Below are 21,473 nucleotides of genomic sequence, written 5' to 3'. Positions count from 1 at the left end.
AAAGCCACCTGAAATGACTTTAAAGGGATTTATTACAAACCCAGTTCCTGTAAAGTACCGTTACATAAGCATGTACGTTTTGTACAAACCAAATGTTACCCAGAAAGGCTGCAAGGCTGAACAACCTGTTTTGGAAAAGCTATTAATTTTTAAGTGACTAGATGGTTGTTGAACAGATCACTGGATGAGTGATGGTGGGTTAACAAGCATACGATAGAGAAGAAGAGCATGAGAACAGACACAAGTACAAAGTGCTGATGAAGGTGACAGGGAAACGGCGCAATCTGCCGCAGCGAGAGGACAACGAGGGTCAGAGACACCGTGATTGTGGCTCGCTTCCCCTCGCCAATGGCTCTCCAGTCCACTCCACTGGACGACACACAATCCTCTCCACAGGACCACAGGCACGTTTCCCATTAGGCCTTGCATTAACGGCCACTGTTGACCCACAGCCACTGATTAAGATAGGATTGCGTTTCACACTCACGCCCTCCCCCCTCTCCCTACTTCCCTCTCGCTCTCTGTCCTTCTCGTCTCCAGTGGAGGAGACGCTGCTACAAAAAGGAGGAACAAAATAAAATAACCTTCAGCTAACATGCAATTAACCTGCCGACAGGACTTACAGTGAGTTATATTAAGCGTATAAAGCACAACTGCCAGCTGACATGACTTAGGCCCCGAGAAAACTGCAGCGCTGCATTCTGGGCCGAACTGATATCAAATATACAAAAGACAAGGGCAAAACCAACCGTATGTGTCTGAATATAACCGTCCGATTAAATGTCCTCGGCACAAGATGACAAAAAGGTCAATGTAATTAACAACCTTTAATTTTTCTACAATACACAGGGAATTAATCAAAGTAACATTCCACGAAAGACCATGTTTATAGTGATTTTTCCAATGGTAAAGGGCATATAGGCATCATTTTTTATTTATATCACCTATTTATGGCATTAATCACAATAAACAAATCTTCTGCCAAATGCTCGGCTACCTGTTTAAAGTTTTCAGGCAATGTAGCAACTTGGTACACCAATAAAGATCAATTTATGAATGCCATAATGCCAGTTTGCAATTCCATAATGCAAAAACTGCAATCTACAGAAAGTTCAACATCATGCCACGATATCCTGGCATCAGACGGTATTAGACACGAAGCTCCAGAGACCAACAAGGAGCTTCACTCTCCAATCAGGACTGGAGCAAGTGGCCCTAAGTGGACCAATTAATTGAAGAGAATAACCACAGTGCCGGGAGGATTGTGAGTCATCCAGACTCTCTGTTCCCCGAGCCGTGGCAGCCGTCCAATCGGACACTTGTGAAGAACACCTCCAGCCCCTGCATTAGCATGCAATCTGCTCATCTCCCACATGGATGAAGGGAGACAGGAGGAAATTAAAAAAAGGAAGGCTCGTACTTGATCGGAATCTGCCCTACGCCTAAACATAAAGACGTGGCGATTTGCGTTTAATGCATGTGGAATCGCGAATGATAAGGCGTATTTAGCGAAGGGTTTGGCAGCGCGCACATCAATCAGTCCATCGGCTCTGAAACGAGAACAGAATCAATCATTCCTGTGTCGTTCCTCCTGGACAACAGGCAGCATCAATTAGATCGATACAAGGACATCTGCTTTGAGATCAAGGCGCGGGAAACCGATAACGCGGCTCTCTGAACACATCATTAATAATCTTTGTCAATATGGCTGACATGTACTTAAACATGATACAAAAATCACCAGAAATGCCAGACATTGACTTTTTTGTGCATTTGAACTGGTGCTATTTTTGTATCATTTAAATACTATTATAGTTTTCTCATTTTAATTCAGTTGTGAGAATTCCGTATGTCATTACGCTTTAAATATATTGTTTTTATTGATATTTAATTTTATTTGTTATTTTAGTACTTCAACTTAAAAGTAAATGAAATTATTTCAGTTAATGTTATATATCATTTAATAATAACAACCCTGTTATTCACCACTAAAAATACTAATGTTCACTCAAGCTCACATCATTTCTGCATGCAGCTGGAATGACGTGTTGGCGTGATTGTAGAGCCTGACTGACAGGCTTCATGCTGCCGAGTCTCCGTTCTGAAGTGTATCTCCGACATGCAGAATGGCAGCTCGGGGACGGCCGACTCTCTCAGATGACAGGCGGCCTTGTGGAAGGTTCTGGGTTTGAAAGGGGCGGGTCGGTCCTTATCAATACAATAAGGCAGGGGCTTAAGTTGTCTGACAGCATTATGTAGCAGAAATGAGGCATGAAAGTGCCCCGGAGTGGCTCCTCTGAGCCCCATTGGTCAAGCTTCCCCTCTGTTCTGGCACATGAAAGAGCACCATGCCGCTTCTTTAAATAGGGCTGAGTCTACCCTTGTTTATTTATTTATTTCTTTTGTCTGCTGTAAGCGTTTCGCCACACTTTCGGAGGCGGGAAGCGCAGGGACATCCTTCCTTTGACTGCGCCACATCACCACGAGAGCGAGAGGGAGAGAGACAGCCGTTCAGAATGACATGCATATGTGGCGCCACTGTCACACTTGACACCTGCGATCGACACACCTGTCTCGTCAGCGTCTGCAGAGGAAAACCGACTATGCATACGTGGCTTGCTAATATATATACAAAAGTAACACCCTGTATACCCACCATTATTAATATGCTATAGGTACTCCCAAGAATATCATGCTATTAACAACGTATTTTCAAAACAGACTAGTTAGTAGATTGTCTGGTGAGTAGTTGGCTTGTAAAACTGAAGCACTGTGTAATCAGACAGGATTAGTCCTTAAACGTTTTAAACTTAATGTTGAACCAAAAAGTGAAACGCTCATGGCGTCAGACACATAAAGAACAAAAGGTGATAGCTAAAATATGTTTGTCTGCATGTGTGCATAGTATTAGCATTGCATGAAAAGGGTAAATCACTTCCTGATTCTATTAGGCTAACTTTTGAGACTCATTTTCTAGTATAAAAGTCTTAAAAATGCTTTGATTTTAAGAATGCTACTAGCATGCTGTCAGTGCACTAATCTGTGTTCAACTAGTCCATCATTCTCACCCACTAATGTCTTACTCAAACTTTACCACTATACATCAGTTCATGTTTCCTGAAAACGAAACTTTCTTTTGCAGTAGCAGGCCGCTAATGCACTATCCCAGCTATACATTCTCTTATAGGTTTATATACTCCAGACACACTATATAGGCCATGTTTGTTTTTTCTTATTCGATTGAAGTCCCTTAAGGTTCATTTAGCTCCTGTAGCTCATAACACCTGGCCTGCGGTGCCCTGGAGCTCGGCTAATGATAACGTTATTATTACCGACCTGCTCCTTTAGTCACCACCAGCTTGGGTTTGCTGCGGGCTCCGTCTCCTTTGGTGGTGTATGCTGCCACGGTGATGGAGTACGTAGTGTCAGGCTGCAGGCCCCCGATGACCATCTCCTGTGGTTAATGGACACGAAGAGGGAAGTTAGCACTATGTTAGGGAGCTGAATTTTTTAAAGACTTTACTACATGTCAGCCGCTCAGGCACGGCATCAGTTTCCCCTCTTTTCAATGTCACGGCCTGCAATCTGTACTTTGCTACTCTGCTGTCTTTATACATATATATATAGAGAGAGAGAAGTGCACCTCATTTCTACAGCAGTGTGAATCATTATTATTGGCATTTAGCGTGTCATCCAGCATGACCAGGTTATAGATTACAATTCCTGCTCATCTACGACACATGTCTGTGAATTAATTCAATAGAGAGCCTGAGCAAACAGACCGTCAGAATAATGAATTTCTCTCTGGGTCGGCCGGTAAGCTGTGCGCACACACGCCCTTCTGACGGCCTCCTATTTTCCAATATTTCACGTGAAAGCGAGTGAGCTTTGATCAGCGCGCATGACGGAAAGGAAATTAATGCCAAGCGCTCGCAGAGAAAAAAGCAACTGCGGGTCCCGCAGCTTACAGAGAATTGAGCTTCACATCAAACCAGTTCAAGATATTCATGCAATTTTTTGGGTTACACAAGCGATCTATTTATAAAAATAAATAAAAACACCAATGCATATCTCATTTCTTCAAAAGGTCGCTTGGATTTTGCACAAAATAAGCTTCATTTTTTACTTAATGCACAACATCACAGCACAAAACTCACTCTTTCATGCCAGGCATAAAGGAACCCTGATGTTACATCATTCCCCCTGTGCACCATTAATATTTTTCTATCAGCGTCTCTCACACACACAATGGACATAAGGTAGCATTAGTTGTTTTCTCTCTCTGACAAAAATCAGCTCATTATAAAAATCTTGCAACAGAAAAACGGTTTACATGATACATCTTCAATATACATGCATGAGTCTGTATGCATCAATCCATTTTCTTTATGTTTGATATTCCCCAAGGAAAAAAAAAAAACAGTTTCAGCTATTTTGATGACCCGGGTTTATGCCTCTGATATAGACCTACTGGTTTGTCTTGAAATTTTTCACTTTTTTCCAACTTTAGAAGCCAGTTTAGGACATATTTCTGCCATGATAACTCTCTAAACCACTTGGAATTGAAGTGAACACATTTTTCTACCAATCCACCAATTTGTACAAACCTAGAAATCAAAGTTCCTGAGATATCATACCCTACATTTAGCTTTCTAGACATTTTTGAGCTTTGAAAAAAGAAATAGTTAGAATCTACATTAAACATTTTACATACCTCAATTCATTTAAAAATCTTGCAATGCAATGCAATGCAAAAAAAAAAAAAAGACTTTAACTTCAGCATGCACAAATCTGGAGAGGGGGTTCAGCGATAAATCGGCAGCTGTCAGCAGGAAGTGGCTGCCGACAGTACCTGCCACTAAAACCGGATGTCAGCTGTCGCTCGGAGGGGACTGGCAGTGGCAGGAAGAAAAAAAAAAAAAAAAAAAAAAAAAAAAAAAATATATATATATATATATATATATATATATATAAATAAAAAATATATAAACATAACAAATAAATACACATTTTAATATAAATATATATTAAGTCATTACTGTGTACTATGTGATTAAATCTATCAAATAAAAGTATCATTAAATGGCAACGCTATATATATGTAAATATGTGTGTGTGTGTGTGTGTAAATAATTTATAGAGAGACCAAAAATGCTGTATGTTGTATTTTAATTATATAGACCGATGAGCGCCGCCATTACGAATTCTAACGTCAGATTGAATGCTTTTCTGTTCCGGTTTCCATAGGAACCCATTCAAATAGCGTCCATGTGTTTTTAATGTAGCTACCTTCCGCTGCTTCGTGTCATCTACACACTCATTAAAGTGAGGAACTGACAAATGACGGTCATTGCGACATTGCCAAGTGATGGCGCTATGGAGCCATGTGCTTTTTAAAAACATTTTAATAGGTTTAACATTAGTTTATTAGCTCTGAATATACCCTAATTTGACTAGAAACAATGCAGACCGGAAATGCAAAGCATTCTTTCAGTTAAGAGTCGGACTTACTTCCGTGTTCAGGAAAAAGGTCTATATATACATATTCAAACATTAAGTAAACTGATTAAAGACCTGGCTAAAAGACAAAAGTACATGGGCTTATTAATGACCTTTATTTTTTAATCATTTATGCTGTGTTATGAAGTTTCAGTTTTACATTTGTAGTATTTCAAGAAATACTGGTTTTGTTTAATAAAGCCTTTAAATTCGTAACGGGCTTGCTATGTTGTCAAAGTCAGTGCTGTACAACGTAAACAGTATTACAAGTGTCCGACTTCCATTGTCTCCTCCTTGAATGCTTCCAACGTGGCTGATGTGCCCAGCCTCTTTCTTTAAAAAAATAGAAATAACAACACTCAAATGGAACTTACAACAAAAATTACCTAAAAGAATTTGGAGAATTAAGTTTCTTAAAAAGCATTTTTGCTTAAAAACATATAATTAGTTTATGTCCAGTTTACACCTGAACTCTTTCAGCAGTTGTGTTCAGACAGTAACTGATGAAATTATTATAAATTATGTATTGATTATTTACAATAACAATATTTTCAAATTAGGATTGGTCTGGGACCTTGGTCCAGGTACAAAGTTATTATAAAAAAAAGTCATTACATACACCTATATCTCATAAACACATGCTAAATATTCACAAAAAACACTATAATAGGTTTATTGTGCACATCAGCCACTAGATGTCTCTGAACTTGTTCTCACTCACTTCTTGAAATTATCACTAACATACTAAGATAGACGATTGACTATAGTAGACAAAGTTACATTGACGTTCGCTAACATTAAAGTTAAAATCAAACATACAAAGCAACAAATATTCATCAAGTTCACTGAAGAACTTCGCGTCTTTCGTAGTGGCATGTGATTGGTTGCTACCACGTTGGTCGATGCTGATTGGCTACCCTCCGAATGCCAGTAACTGGCTTCCGGCTGTCAACGGCAGGTACTTCCTGCTGCCAGCTGCCAATTTTTTTCTGAACCCCTTCTGCAAATCTGTCTAAATATTTTTCACTTTTTTGCCAATTTTAGAGGCCAGTTTAGAAAATATTTCTACTATGATGACTCTTTAAACCATTTGGAATCGAAGGGAACACTTTTTTCTACAAATCCACCAATTTGTACGAACCTAGCAATCAAAACTCCTGCGATATCATACCCTACACTTGGCTTTCTAGACATGTTTGAGCTTTGAAAAAAGCCTATGCACCTATCACTTGTAGGTGTGCGATGGAGTTTGTTCACTAATTGAGAAAATTTTAGAATCTACATTTAACATTTCACATACCTCAGTTCATTTAAAAATCTTGCAATGCAATGCAAAAAAAGACTTTAACTTCAGCATGCACAAATCTGTCTATAAATACATTTCCTTTGTGAGCCAATTTCTTTAAGTCTAAATATTTTTCACTTTTTTTTTTTTTTTTACCAATTTTAGAGGCAAGTTTAGAAAATATTTCTACTATGATAGCTCTTTAAACCACTTGGAATCGAAGGGAACACATTTTTCTACCAATCCACCAATTTGTACGAACCTAGCAATCAAAGTTCCTGAAATATCATACCTCACACTTGGCTTTCTAGACATTTTTGAGCTTTGAAAAAAAGAAAATGTTAGAATCTACATTAAACATTTTACATACCTCAGTTAATTCAAAAATCTTGCAATGCAATGCAAAAAAGACTTATAGAAGACTTAAAGAAGACTTATTAGAAAATATTTCTACTATGATAGCTCTTTAAACCACTTGGACTTAAAGAAAACACACTTTTCTACCAATCCACCAATTTTTACAAAACTAGCAATCCAAGTTCCTGAAATAGCATACCCTAAACATGGCTTTTTTGATTTACAGTTGGTGTTAAAAATCTATCAATGTTTACATTTCCCTAATAAAAAAACACCATTTCAATATCTGCCTCAAACACATTCAATGACCGAGATACAAAGCGGGTCTGATGTAACATCACAGGTTCTCACATCACACCGAACGCTTGCCGACAGCCATACTCACGTATTCAGCTGTGTCGTCCATTTCCCACTAACATCCCCCACCCGGGAGGAGAAAGAGGGAGGGCGGTTTGAAAGAGAGGAAAAAGACAGACAGAAAGAAAGAGAGGAAAGCGTAAGGCGAAACAAGGTAAAAGTGCCAAGGAAATGGAAGAACGGCAGAGTGTTTTAAAGTAGGTCAGTGTGGATTAGGGTGAAAAAAAAATCGTGAAGATTGAAGACGAGGCAGGAAATTGAGTGGCCGCCGCTATCTGAGCATGTCATTCCTGCAGCTTTCATTTACTAAGAGTATAAAATGGCTGTTTTGGAGTTTGATATCAAATCATAAAAGCAAAGACTTGTCTTTGCAATGCAAAATGTATTTGATGTCTAAAAGTTTTGGGGTAACTTACCTCAAGATACTGTATTTACATTTTTACACCCCAAAAATTCACTTTTATTTAAAATTGGCACATGAATATTAAAAACAAACTAAAAACAATTGATTTGAAAAATATCTTTTGTACAGAATAAACAGAATCACAATATTATTGTATTGTGACCCAGATATCGATATAATTTCAACCGATTCCCACGCAGCTGACAACTGTAAATGATTCTGTCATAAACATGAGCGGCATAAATTTAAAAGCTTTAGTCACGGTTTGTTCAAAGCTGTAACATATGCAGCTGTGAGGAGAATAAGGCGCCTCGTATCTGTAATTTCACTGCTGTTTTCATGACAGAAGCTTGTATTATAATTTTAGGTTGCAGCCAGAGGCGCTAGGTTGCTTTTTCTTCCTTCTTTCTTTATTTCTTTCTCTTTTTTTTTTTGCTGCTTGTGCTTTAAAATCAAGTCTGAATTGTGACCGCAGTGCTCAAGTACCTCGTGTTTTTGTGGAGCTCTCGGGGCGCTCAATACGGCAGACGTAATCAGCTTTTGTTGACTTTATCTATGACACTAGAGCCTTAGAGGTTAAACTTATTAGAGGTTTGACTAAAGCGTGCAATTCTAATGGCTGATAAGATGTTTTGGACTGCTTGTGGAAAGCATTCTAGAGGCTATAAAATAACTTCACAGATTAAATTATTTGTAAAAGGATTTTCAAACATTTACTGCAGTGGCCATATGTGTGTGTTAAATACTTGAAAGATTTTGGCCTGCATTTGCTGCAACAGTAGCCTAAAAACAGACATTAACCAATCACCTGCACACCTTTGAGTCAGTTAAAAAGAAAATTGGCAAGAAAAATAGTAAACAACAACCATTTTGTTTCAAATAAAGTTAATAATCAGCACAGCGACAGCATCGCGCTAACATACCTGTGCATCGGCTAGCATGACGTCCTTGATGAGGGGCAGGCCACGGGATTCGCCATTCTCAACACGGACGTAGTGCACCTGGTACCCACGGATCTGCCCGTGCTGTTTTCCTGGCAACAGGGAGCGCCACATCACCTTGATGGCGGTGGAGTTTAGCACCTCGACCTCCACACGCCGAGGGGGGGCCCCGGGAACTGTGATGTGAGATGACGACATGCCATTAGGGATTGAAATTATCGTATTATTATCATTAAAACTTAATTTTTTTAAACCTGTGCAAAACTCACAAACACTCACTCTTAGTTTAAGCTATGGTAGTAGCAATAATTGCCTTAACATTTTCATCATGAAAGGGACATAAGAAGTCAATTAAAGCTAGTTTTACAACCAAAACACAATAATTAGTATCTTTAGTTCTTAATGAGAAAATTTAAAACAATTTACCAACTTTAGATGCCAGTTTTAAAAATATTTCTAACCCGATGAGACGCAAAACCACTTAGACTTGCAGAAAACACATTTTTTAACAAATCTACTAATTTATACATAACTAGCAATCACAGTTCCTGAGATATCATACCCTTTTTGGGGTTTAAAAAAACATGAAAATGTATTAATCCGCATTTAATATTTTACACACCTCAGTTCATTAAAAACTTTGCATTACAATAAAAATGTTTACATGAGACTTGAACTTCAACATAAATTATTTTTGTGACTTTTACAACCCAATCGTCTAGACTTTTTTCACTATTTACCACATTTAAAGGTCAGTTACAAGAACATTTTAACCCTGATGAGACTCTGAACCACTTGAACTTGAAGAAAACACATTTTTCTACCAATCTACTAATTTATACATTTTTAGCAATCATAGTTCCTGAGATATTATACCCTAAACATGGCTTTGCAGACATTTTTGTGCTTTAAAAATCATGAAAATGTATAAATCTGCATTTAATATTCTACACACTCCAATTCATTATAAAAACCTTGCAAGGCAATAAAACTGTTTACATGAGACTTGAACTTCAACATTAATTTTTTCTTCGTGACTCAATTACCACTCCATCGTCTAGAATTTTTTCACTATTTACCAAATTTAAAGATCAGTAACAAACACATTTCAATCCTGATGAGACCCTGAACCACTTGGACTTGAACAAAACACATTTTTCTACCAATCTACCAATTTATACATTTTTATCAATCATAATTCCTGAGATTTTTGGGTTTAAAAATAAAAACATGAAAATGTATAAATCTGCAATAAATATTTCACACACCTCAATTCTTTATAAAAACCTTGCAACACAATAAAACAGTTTACATTAATTCTTTTTGTGACTCAATTACCACCCAATCATCTAGAATTTTTTTACTATATACCAAATTTAAAGGTCAGCTACAAAAACATTTTAATCCTGATAAGACTCTGAACCACTTGAACTTTATTAAAACACTTTTTTTTTACCACTCTACCAATTTAAACATAAGTAGCAATCATAGTTCCTGAGATATTATACCCTAAACATGGCTTTGCCATGCTTTAAAAATCACGAAAATGTATAAGACTTGAACTTCAACATTAATTTTTTTTGTGACTCAATTATCACTAGATTGTCTATTATTTCACTATTTACCCAATTTAAAGGTCAGTTACAAAAACAATTCAACCCTGATGAGACTCAGAACCACTTGGACTTGAAGAAAATACATTTTTATACCTATCTACCAATTTATACACAACTAGCAATCATAGTTCCTGAGAAATCATACCCTAAACATGACTTTCCAGATGTTTTTGGGCTTTAAAATAAACATGAAAATGTATAAATCTGGATTAAATATTTCACACACCTCAGTTCATTATAAAAACCTTGCAAGGCAATAAAACTGTTTACATGAGACTTTTTGTGACTCAATTAACACTCGATCATCTAAACATTTTTTTTTACTACATATTCAAATTTAAAGGTCAGCTACAAAAACATTTTAATCCTGATAAGATTCTGACTTTATTAAAACACTTTTTTTTTTATCACCCTACCAATTTATACATAACTAGCAATCATAGTTCCTGAGATATTATACCCTAAACATGACTTTCCAGACGTTTTTGGGCTTTAAAAAAAATGAAAATGTATAAATCTGCAATAAATATCAGAATCAAATATCATCACTCAATCGTTTAGAATTTTTTCCACTATTTACCAAATTTAAAGGTCAGTTACAAAAACATTTTAATCCTGATAAGACTCTGAACCACTTAGACTTGATTTCTACCAATATATTTATAGCTAGCCATGATGGTTCCTAGGATATTATACCCTAAACATGGCTTCCCGACATTTTTTAGCCATTAAAAAAAATATGAAATCATCTTTAATTTAACACCTGATTTGATACAGACACACTCTCAAATCTAACCTAAAAACAGTACAATGTACCAATCCTTATTGAGCGCCTTAACACCATACAATACGCCAACCTCTGTATGGCTGAAAACTAAGCCCCAGCGTCTCAGCTAGTACGTACATTCAATTATGTGAAAACCAGGCTACTGATTAAGCGCCCATCTTCAGGGACATTTAATCAACTGTAATATCACACCCCCATATAACCGAGCAACCATTTCATCCCCTTCCATTTCACTATCATTCTTATCTGAGCTCTGATCAATTCACGAGTCTGCCGTCTGCAGTCTTTTACCTGCGAGCTAATGAAAATCCTTTTATACGAGGCCTTGATGTTTAATACCTCCGGTCATTCAGTACCGCTGGAAGGAGGATAGCGATTTCCTAGATGGTCAATAAAAGACACCGTAAGGGGATGTACTGTATATTGGGACCCGACTACTCTGTATTAGACGCTATAACAGTACAAGTCTCCAAGGATGTGACTGTCGTAACGCATCGCTACTTAAATAACTCTATGTTGTGGGTTGGTCAAACCAGATTTCCCATTGGAGGTCTTGGAGTAGCGTTCCCTCTCTCCCGACCCACCTACAGCGGTTGACCAGCCCCGTCAAAACCATCCATCCTAGGGCGGCCCAAAGCGCCAGGGAAAGGCTGTGCTCTGTATTGATTACTAGCTTGTATCTTGAACTAGCGCTGTCAGTCATGGAGAAAGACTGCTGTCACCGGGGAACGTCCGACACAATTTCTTACTCTAGCTGGATTTATTTCAGTCCTCATAAGCTGTCCAAGTGCTTTACAAAGAGAAGTGAAGGATGAAAATGATGCTAAGTCAATGTTTCCTCTATCACGTAATGCTAGTCAATAGATCTTCTCCCAAAAAGAGTAAGCTGTCTAACCAGACATATAATCAACATTTCTGTCACCTCATCCACCATCTTGGATTTATTTTCTCACTAAACTTGGCCAGAGACCATATAAGGTCACTGGAAAATGAATGGGGGGGCAATATAAGACCAAATACAGTTGTAGGAAAATAGGTCCTGCCTTTTAGTTGAAAGAGCCAGTTGCAACTAAAAAATACTCAATTTCTGATTTTCTTTTTTATTTAAGATTAATTAAAACCATCAAACTTTAAATTACCATCCTCGTCCGTGCGGCACAGCAGAGGCTCGCTCTCGGGGCCCGGACCCACGCTGGTGGAGGCCGCCACGGTGACTTGGTACAAGGTCCATTTCTCCAGCCGCTGTAGCTGGATCTGACTGGAGCTGGGCGGCACCGCTGGCTCCTCCACGGGCTCCGTGCTGACCTCGGCCCCGGCCCCCACCACCGCGTAGCGCACTATGTACCCGGCCAGCGCCCCGTTCTGGCTCTCAGCCGGTGGAGGGCGCCAACTTACCAGCAGGGTGGTGGAGCTGGAGCTGGAGCACTTAATGTCTTGAGGGGGGGCGGAGGGCTCTGCTCAGGTTTGGGAAAGGGGGAGAGGAGGGGGTGGAAAACAAAAAACGAAAAGATGGGAAAGAGAAAAAGAAAATGATAAAAGGGAAAAACCAACTGAAAAAAACAAGCAGAGACATACTCAAACATAAAATTAAAAAAACGAGGAAAACGAACGCAAAGTGCAAATGCAAACAAAAAAGCTTGGTTTTGAAGGGGTCAGGGTGTTTGGCATGCATGCATAAATATGAAGCACGAAGGTTTAACTTTGGCTTGATTTCCGTGTCAAAGATCTAGAAGTAACACCACAAATGTTGGGTGTAAGATACAGCAGTTTATCCAACTTTAAACGGCTGTACGTGAGCCAAAGATTTAGCCCATCTTTCACAGTAAATACCCTGGGCTCTCAGGATATATTTCCACCATGAGGGGAAAATAGATCACATTATTTGCATTTGAATGAAGGCCATTCATTGCGGTATTTCAAGGCGTTTTTGTCGGGTACTTCCCCTTGCACGTATTAGAAATTACAACGCCTGTGCCGTGCTAAATCAATATAAAAGTCTCGTTTGAAATGCACAGAGCCTCTGCTTACTAAATGCTCAGGCATATGAATGTATTATACCATTTAAAGAGCCGTAACATTTATCTCCATTGTAAAATCGAGCATTAAAAGTTACTCTGTCAGTTACGCGCTGATCCCTGAAGCCATAAGTAACACAAATGAATGAGGGGGAAACGGACAGACGGGGATAAAACATATTTGTGACTGAAACTCAAATGGATGAGCACCATCGTTGGAAAGCAAAACAAAATCATTCAAAACGGATTACAGGAAAATGAAGAAAACTCTCTGCGAAATAATGGCTGGAAAGAAAATGTTAGGACCCAAAATGTCAACTCAGAAAAATCATGGAAAGCCACCAAGCTTTGAACAGAAAGTAAGACCATTAAAAACAGCAAAAACCAAAATAAAACCAAAAAACACAAAAGCATTTTCCTGTACATTATACGTACCTGACATCTTCAAACACTAACTTTTAAAGACTTTCTTACCACAAGCACCCGATTCGAGGGAGACTATATTTCCCCAGAGTCGGCTGGGTTCGGCCCTCTCCCTCTACTTCTGAGCTCACCCAATACAGCTCATTTACATTCGTTTAGTTTAGTTCATTGGTTTTGTCCAATAGTGTTGGCAAGTTTTTGTGGTCAGAGGGAGAGAGCTTTCCCTGTGCTTTCATCAGTCTGCACTATTCACTGTTTACACTAGCCTGAGAGTCCACAAGATTGAGATCAGGGTGCTAGCACCTCGCTAACCTCCAACTATTCATACTCAAGTTATATAACCCACCCCAATTCAACCCATTGGCAGCCCAGTTGCGCCTTTGTTTGAGAAATCGTTAACCGATTTGCCCCGTCGCCAGCCAGCTTTCATCACAGGTGTCACCCGTCCCAGAGTTCAGCGAGCGACATTATTCAGAGCCCTGTTTATTTACCAAATGGGCTTATTGGATTAAAGTTTTATTGGATTTTCATCTTCCGTTTGAAGATATATTCTGAAGATGTACTTTCTCTCTTGAAGAGCATTTACATTCAGCTTTCGCAAATCGACCTGATTTGAGCGCAGCAAGAAAGTTTGGTATCTGAGAGTTGCAGAACTACCTTAAGGTTAAGCCTTGAATTTAGTGTTCGTAATGAAAAGAAGAGTTGTGCCTCAAAACCAAAATCGAAAGGTGTTAACTGTTTGACTTAATCTAGATCCACACCAAATGGTGGCGTAGAACCTAATGAGCCAATTGGGAGGTGATAAACTATTACAATAGGTTTGTTTAGATAAAAAGGTCTACTTGAAGCTACTTGTGGACCTCTAACTAAAATCACTCTTCAAAACTAAAAGTTGTGCCACAAAACCAAAGATGTCTACAGTCATAATTAATGACTTAATAATCCAGATCCATGCCAAATGGTGGCACTGCATCAAATAAGCCAATTGGGAGGTGAAAAACTACTGCAATCACAGATTTGTTTGGATAAAAAGGTATACTTGAAGCTACTTGTGGACCTCCAACTGAAATCACTCTTCAAAACTAAGAGTTGTGCCACAAAACCAAAGATGTTTATAGTCATAATTAACGACTGCTTCAAATAAGCCAAATTAGAGGTGAAAAATTACTGCAATTAGAGATGCGTTTGGCTAAAAAGTTTGGAATTAGTATGCGAGCTGGACGCTGACAACTTATCTGAGAGTAATAATTGATTAAACTACCCTTGATTTGTGGACCTCCAAGATGCTCTTCCACTAAACCCAAGATGAAGACCGGTGCGAAAACCCTTGCCCCCAGTTTGTGGACCCTCTACGACTATGTCTGAAATCTTAGCATCACTCAATAGCCATTGACTCTTTAGCGCATTTCCCACTGGCGCCCACTTGGTCAAGGCAGGAGTGTCTATCTCCACTAACCCTCGAAAGTTTGGACACATCCTCCAAAGAGTTGGGGGATATGGAGGGTGAGGTGAGTACTCTCTGCCGGACCACCGCAGGGGCTTTGGTTTGTAACTGTGGGCTGACCCACAAACAGTGATCTGACAGCACTGTACCAAAAAGGAAACAAACACAATACACTTTTCTTTGGCGCCTTCATGAGGAAGACCAGTCTGCCACTTGGTGTAGTTCAAAATAGATCTCTAAAGAGGCAATCCTAGTATTGAACTCTTGTATAATCTGGCACATTAGTGTTTAAATGAACTCTCGGTGAAGACCTCAAGATCACTATACGCCTACAAATACACATTGTCAAGCTGGATACGTGGCGACTTCTGAAAAGTGAGGTGGCAGACTGGGCTTTCCTCCGAATGGCGGTCACTTACCTCACGGGAATCCACACTGTAATGTTTGTTTATGTGTTAGGTTGTGAGGCGTTTGTGCTAAATTGCTTCTAACTGTCCGAGCTTGTCGCCTTCCTGACCTTGTTATGGGTAAATCTACACTACTTTAGCTTTATGCTTGAGGGAAGACATCAGCAGATGAGGTGAACCACGTCTCCCATCTGTGTGAGACCCTGCGGGACAAAGCGGAGTCCCGTGTAACGCAAGCAAGAAGCCTACGGCCATCCCGCCGGGATACTTACTCTCACCTTTAGTTTAATGGATTTGCTTTGGCAATGCTAAGTGTTGCTGCTGCATGTCGCGGTAAACTTAACCCTGATAGCAAGAGCAAAAAAACAACAACAACAAAAAAAACGCTGAGTTTCGCTGAGTTTCCTCAAGTGTGTTAAGAGTAAAACTAAACCAAAATGAAATCAAGTTGAACTTAAACCTGAACAGAAACAAATTAAAAACCAGGTGACGTCAAGCCGGAGCAGGTGAGCTTTAGTTTGAGCTAGAAAACAAAAGGGAGGTAGAAAGTGCACCGCATTGTTCCAGAATACAATATATGAAGACACCAACAGCGAGACAGACATATAGAGATGGAACAGAAGGGCACACACACAGCGTACGACATGCCAGAGGTCAAAGGATGCATTAACAGAGCGCCCCCCGGGGGTAATGGGAGGAAATACATGCATTCGGTGCTCGCTCTCTCTCACGCTCAGGTGTTAACGTTGTGTGTCAATGCAGCAGGTTCATTGCATCCCAGCACCCACTCAACCAACCCCAACCCACCCATTCTGCACCAACAAGCTGCACTGGTAGAAACAGAAGATGAGTTAAAATGGTTCACATCTGCTGCCATGGCTTTCTGGCATCTTCCACCCACTGTAAGTCATCTATACAAGGAACCTTTAACCAAAAGGAGCATCTAGAAAACAAAATAAATACAAAGCATTCTTTCATCAAAATGTAATAAGCTGCTCTGGCTCTGATTTTTCAATTCCAATTTTCCTGATTGAAAAACGCTGTTCTCCCAATATCCATTTCACTAAGAAATACGTCAGATTACAGAAGTAAAATGGGTTCGGAATGCCAGTTCATGTTTATTTTAATCATTTTTTTTTTTACATTTACACATGCATGAAAAATCCTGAATATAAGGTCAATTATAGGACTCGTTTTGAAGGTGCACGTAATTTTTTCTTTGTTTATCTGACTCGGAAGCTGGCTAGCATCATGCAGAATTGTATATTTAATTTTAAAAATGTATGCTTTGTAAGGAAAACATCTGCAAAATAGATGGATTTTCACTCACCCTTTGCATGTACAAGCTGAACACAAGTAACTGCAATTTTTTAGCACAGGGCACATGCCAGCTGCAAGGTTCCCCACGAGCACTGATGATTTCATGCACTGAATCATGATGCGACTCAGCGAGGGTGTATTTTTAGGCCGGAGGCTTGAATAATTCAGCCGGTCTCCCAGCGTAAATGCTGACTACCTGCAGGCACCAGCGGCCACTGACTGCGCTGCTTTCAGTAATACACAGTGAGGGACGAGATGTGGTGGAAAGCCATGGCAGACCCCAGAGTCAATAATATTTTGTGCGCTTCAGTCGCATGGGAGGAAAAAAGTGCATTTGCTGTTGACACATGAAAAAGAAATACGAACACAGAAGAAAGAAGGGAGTGCGCGGGGAGCCAAACGGCACGCTTGCCGCAGATCAATCAACCCACATTGATTTGTTTGTTTCACATGTAGGAAATCTCTGAAGTACATAACTGTGACATAGAGAGACCCAGATGAAAGAGTAACCAAACAAAGAACAAAAAGAAGTGCGTGTGACACCATACAAGGGGCGAGGTGGTCATTTAAAAGTTTGGGCTTTAACCTTTAGACACTTAAGCAAAATAAATGATGTTTAAAACATCAAAGTAAGAGGGCCTCGTTCATGAAACGCAAGCAGAACTAATTGCAAAAATTGTGCGTACAACCATTCTTACATAAAAGTGATGTGCGGTGATTTACATAAGAATGTTTTTACAAACAATTTACACCAATTTGTTCTGCTCGTTTTTATCTTCTTTTTAAAAACAAGTTGCACAGAAAGAAAGCTTTGCCAAGTCATTTGGAAATATTTTCATCAAAACATCATCACCTTTGCAGCCTACATGTAGCAAAACTCGCTTTTGGCTCAAATGTGATGCTGTTCAGATGCAACCAGACAAGCGTCCAGTCTTTAACACACACACATTAACATTGGACACAAGCACAGCGTTATCATTTACTCTTGACATTTCTGGAGTCGATAAACAATATCCCTAGATTGGGAAACGAGGGTGAAGGTTACAGTGGCCCTTTCGAACAGAATCCCGACCCCATCGAAAGCCATTATGTTTTGGCATTTCTCAATCAAAATACAATACTAGACCCCCCAACCCTTCATTCGGGTCCTTAGGAAAGGAAATGGACTACATACTGGCTTGGGATGTCCTTTGAGATATTTCGTTGGTGAAGGCTCCGATGCCTTTGTTGGAGACGGCAGCCAGAGAGAAGTAGTACTCTGTGTTTGCACGTAGACCCTCCACCACATAGGAAGAGGTCGGGCCAAATGTTTTCTTTACCTGTTTGGTGGAAAAGAGCAATGTTACTGCTAATGATGTGCAATGGTGGTCCTGACAACATTTGAGATGGTTTGTTGTGGAGAAGGAACCTGAGATTCTTGCCCGCCCTCTCTGTAATGCAGTTCGTAACTGATGATTCCCTCTTTCTCGAAGGCCGGTTCCCATGTTAGCTCAACGCCCGTGTCCGACACCTCACCAACCTGGAAGTTGGTTGGCTGTCCAGGGACTACAAATGGAGTCAGTGTTGACAGTTTAATAGACATTAAACAAAATAAACAAAGAGGTTTACAACTGTATATTGTGGAAGACAAAACATTTACCAAGTGGCAAACGGTGGTTAGTTCACTTAATATATACAGTGTACATTTCCAATTGCGAAACTCACATTGCTACATCATTAGCCCAAGAAACACTGAAAACAGACAATTTTCAATCACAAAATTTCAATTGCTAAATATTATCAGTAGACATTTTCAAGCTCATCTTGCTACGCTATTAGCTCAACCAAAAACTAGTTCATTTCCAATTGCGAAATTTACCTTGCCACATCATTAGCCAACCACACACTAAAAACAGACTTCTTCAGTCATTAAACACACTTTGCTACACCGTTAGCTAACCCAATACGAATAAATTTCCAATTGCAGACTAACATTGATACATTATCTGCCCACTTAATGCTAAACTCACCTTGCTATGTCTTTTTTTCCACCTTGCTACATCTTTAGCCCACCAAACACAAAAAGCCATTTTCAATTGTTAAATTCAATTTGTTACACTATTAGTTCATCCAATTTTATCAACAGATATTTTTTAATTGTTAAACTCAATTTGCTAAAAAGTTAGCTCACCCAATACGAACAATGTACATTTCCAACTGTGAAACTCTTTTTCAAACACAAGATATTTGGTTAAATTTAGGTTGCAACGTGGGGTGACCAAAATTCAATGACAATCCAACATCTAATGTCCGAGTTAATTTTATGTCCAATACAGATGTCAACTGATGTTAATATTTTGTTGTTTTTCGGCTGTGTAAACAATATCCAACATCAAGTCAATGTCAAATACTGACATCAACTCGATTTTCATTCTTTTCACCCAATTTTAGCAAGACATTTCCAATTTTGAAACTCACCTAGCTACATCATTAGCCCATCAAACACTAACAACATTTTTTAATTGCTAAACATTAGCAATAGACATTTTCAAACTTACCTTGCTATCCCATTAGATCAACCAATAATAACAGCGTACAATTCCAATTGCGAAACTTACTGAAAACAGACTTTATTAATCTCTAAATTCAATTTGCTGCACTATTAGATCACCCAGTATTAGCAACAAACTTTCTTCAATTGTGAAACTCACCTTGCTACATCTTTTGCTCAAAAATAGACACGCAAACCTGATAAACTAACCTCCTTGTAGAACTTTGACATGAATGGGATCTGAGAAAGGTCCATCTCCTACGGAGGTGAAGGCCAGCACTCTGATGGTGTAGGTCTCGGAAGCCACCAGACTCTGAATGGTGGTGATCACACTGTCCTGTACATTGTGGATGTGCCACATGCTCATGGGCTGAGATGGGTCCATGGTGTAGTAGACCCGATAACCCTTGATCTGTCCGTTGGGCTCCTCGGGTTCATCCCAGCGTACCATCATGGTGTTCTGGGAGATGATACGGGCCTGGATATTGCGTGGAGGGCTGGCGGGAGCTTGCTCCCCAGTTCTAGCCTCAACCGGTTCGCTGGGTGGGCCCTGGCCAATGGTGTTGAAAGCAGACACGCGGATCTCATAATCGGTGTTCGGAGAAAGTCCTCCGATGCTATAACGAGTGGTGGTGATGGAGTCTACTGTCTCAAACTTGCTCTCGGGAGATTTGGCGCGATACTGGATGATGTAGTGAGAGACAGGCTCGGGGTTGCCACTATCCCAGGTAATGGTGATACTGGTAGCGGTTGTTTCGGTTACGACAGGAGTACCTGGAGGTTTCGGCAAGGCTGCAGTGGGGGATAAGAAAATACCGTAGAGGTAAACACATGGGACTAGACACTCTTTGCAATACCTGCTTTGAGCAGAGATCCTTCGTGTGACCTCAACAGATTCTTACACTTGACAATGATCTGGGAATTAGCCTCGATGATGCCCAGGCTGCTCATGGCCACGCAGGTGTAGTTGGCCGACTCTCGGACGCCGTTTAACTCCAGAACGTTCCTGCCCACTGGCATCTCATCCTCGGGCGTCAGGTCCTCAGAGTTAAGCATCCACTTGACGTAGGGCATGGGCGAGCCGACGGCGACGCAAGTGATGTTGACGCTACCGCCCGGCATGATCTCTTGGGTGGTGGGTGGCATGATGGAGAAACGTGGGGGCACGCGTCGAACTGCAAAGGGTGGAGGAATGGCGACAAGAAAAAGAGAAAGAGAAAGGTAATGACACGCCAATGAAAATTAGCCTTTCTTTAGAACATACATGATGTTGTCTAAAGAGAGGACAACAAATCATAAAAAAAGAATGAGACTAAAACTTCACAAACATCTTGGTTTATACAAATTAAAATAACGATAAAGTAAGTAAATTAACAGAACTGCTTCACCAACAATATAGATTGACATTAAAGCAACAAGTTCATAGCAACAAGGTTCCATTGACCAATATTTGACCCATCACAGCACGATTAATTGCACAAAAATCTATTATGAGTTTCTCATCTTTGAAACGTGGTGTTTAACTACAGTAAACAAAATGAAAGGCATGCATTACTGTCAAAACAGTGTGAACAGAAAATACGCTTAGTATCTCTTTTTCCAATTGTATTAAATCTGTGCTAATAAAACCTTACATATGTACGACTGTACGTACACGCTGGTACGTACACGCACTAGTAATGGTGCATCCCTCCAAGAGAGACTAAAGATGAGAAACCTTAATCAGATTTTTGTGGTTGAGAGTAGATCAACTGGACAAAGCCTTTTTAAGATCTGACACGCTTCCATTGATAGATGCAGCTGTCATTTTCACAGACATCATGCAGAAATAGGTAGAGGTCAACCAAAGAGTAAATGGGAACAATAAAACCAGAGAGAAGAATTTGAGATAAAATGCATAGAGGAATATAACTGAAGGGTCGCTAGCATGCCTGGACAAAAGACAACTGGAGAGGAGAAAAAAAGAGAAATATAAGAGAATAGAACGCGCAAAAGAGCAAGAAAGTGGAAGAAAGGGAAGGGTCGGGAAAAGGAACGAGGGGGGGGAACCCACTTCGATGCAGAGAAAGGCTTTTTATCGTCTCCAGCC

At 39.7% G+C, this 21,473-nt stretch overlaps 1 protein-coding gene across 1 annotated transcript in view; it reads right to left on the bottom strand.

Moving 5' to 3' along the window:
* ptprsa (protein tyrosine phosphatase receptor type Sa) overlaps positions 1-21,473 on the bottom strand; it is a 150,151-nt gene that overhangs the window by 45,546 nt on the left and 83,132 nt on the right. The window contains exons 8-15 of the mRNA XM_073843433.1: positions 20,287-20,559; positions 19,595-20,176; positions 18,263-18,399; positions 18,029-18,173; positions 12,385-12,699; positions 8,825-9,018; positions 7,527-7,553; positions 3,337-3,454 (exon numbers count right to left, since the gene is read on the bottom strand). Coding sequence (XP_073699534.1) covers positions 3,337-3,454; positions 7,527-7,553; positions 8,825-9,018; positions 12,385-12,699; positions 18,029-18,173; positions 18,263-18,399; positions 19,595-20,176; positions 20,287-20,559 — 1,791 coding nt within the window. The remainder of the gene's footprint in view (positions 1-3,336; positions 3,455-7,526; positions 7,554-8,824; positions 9,019-12,384; positions 12,700-18,028; positions 18,174-18,262; positions 18,400-19,594; positions 20,177-20,286; positions 20,560-21,473) is intronic.

This window comes from Garra rufa, chromosome 7 (genome assembly GCF_049309525.1).
Source record: "Garra rufa chromosome 7, GarRuf1.0, whole genome shotgun sequence".
Taxonomy (NCBI): domain Eukaryota; kingdom Metazoa; phylum Chordata; class Actinopteri; order Cypriniformes; family Cyprinidae; genus Garra; species Garra rufa.
Note: the sequence above shows the minus strand (reverse complement) of the source record. Positions and strands in the feature narration are given on the sequence as shown.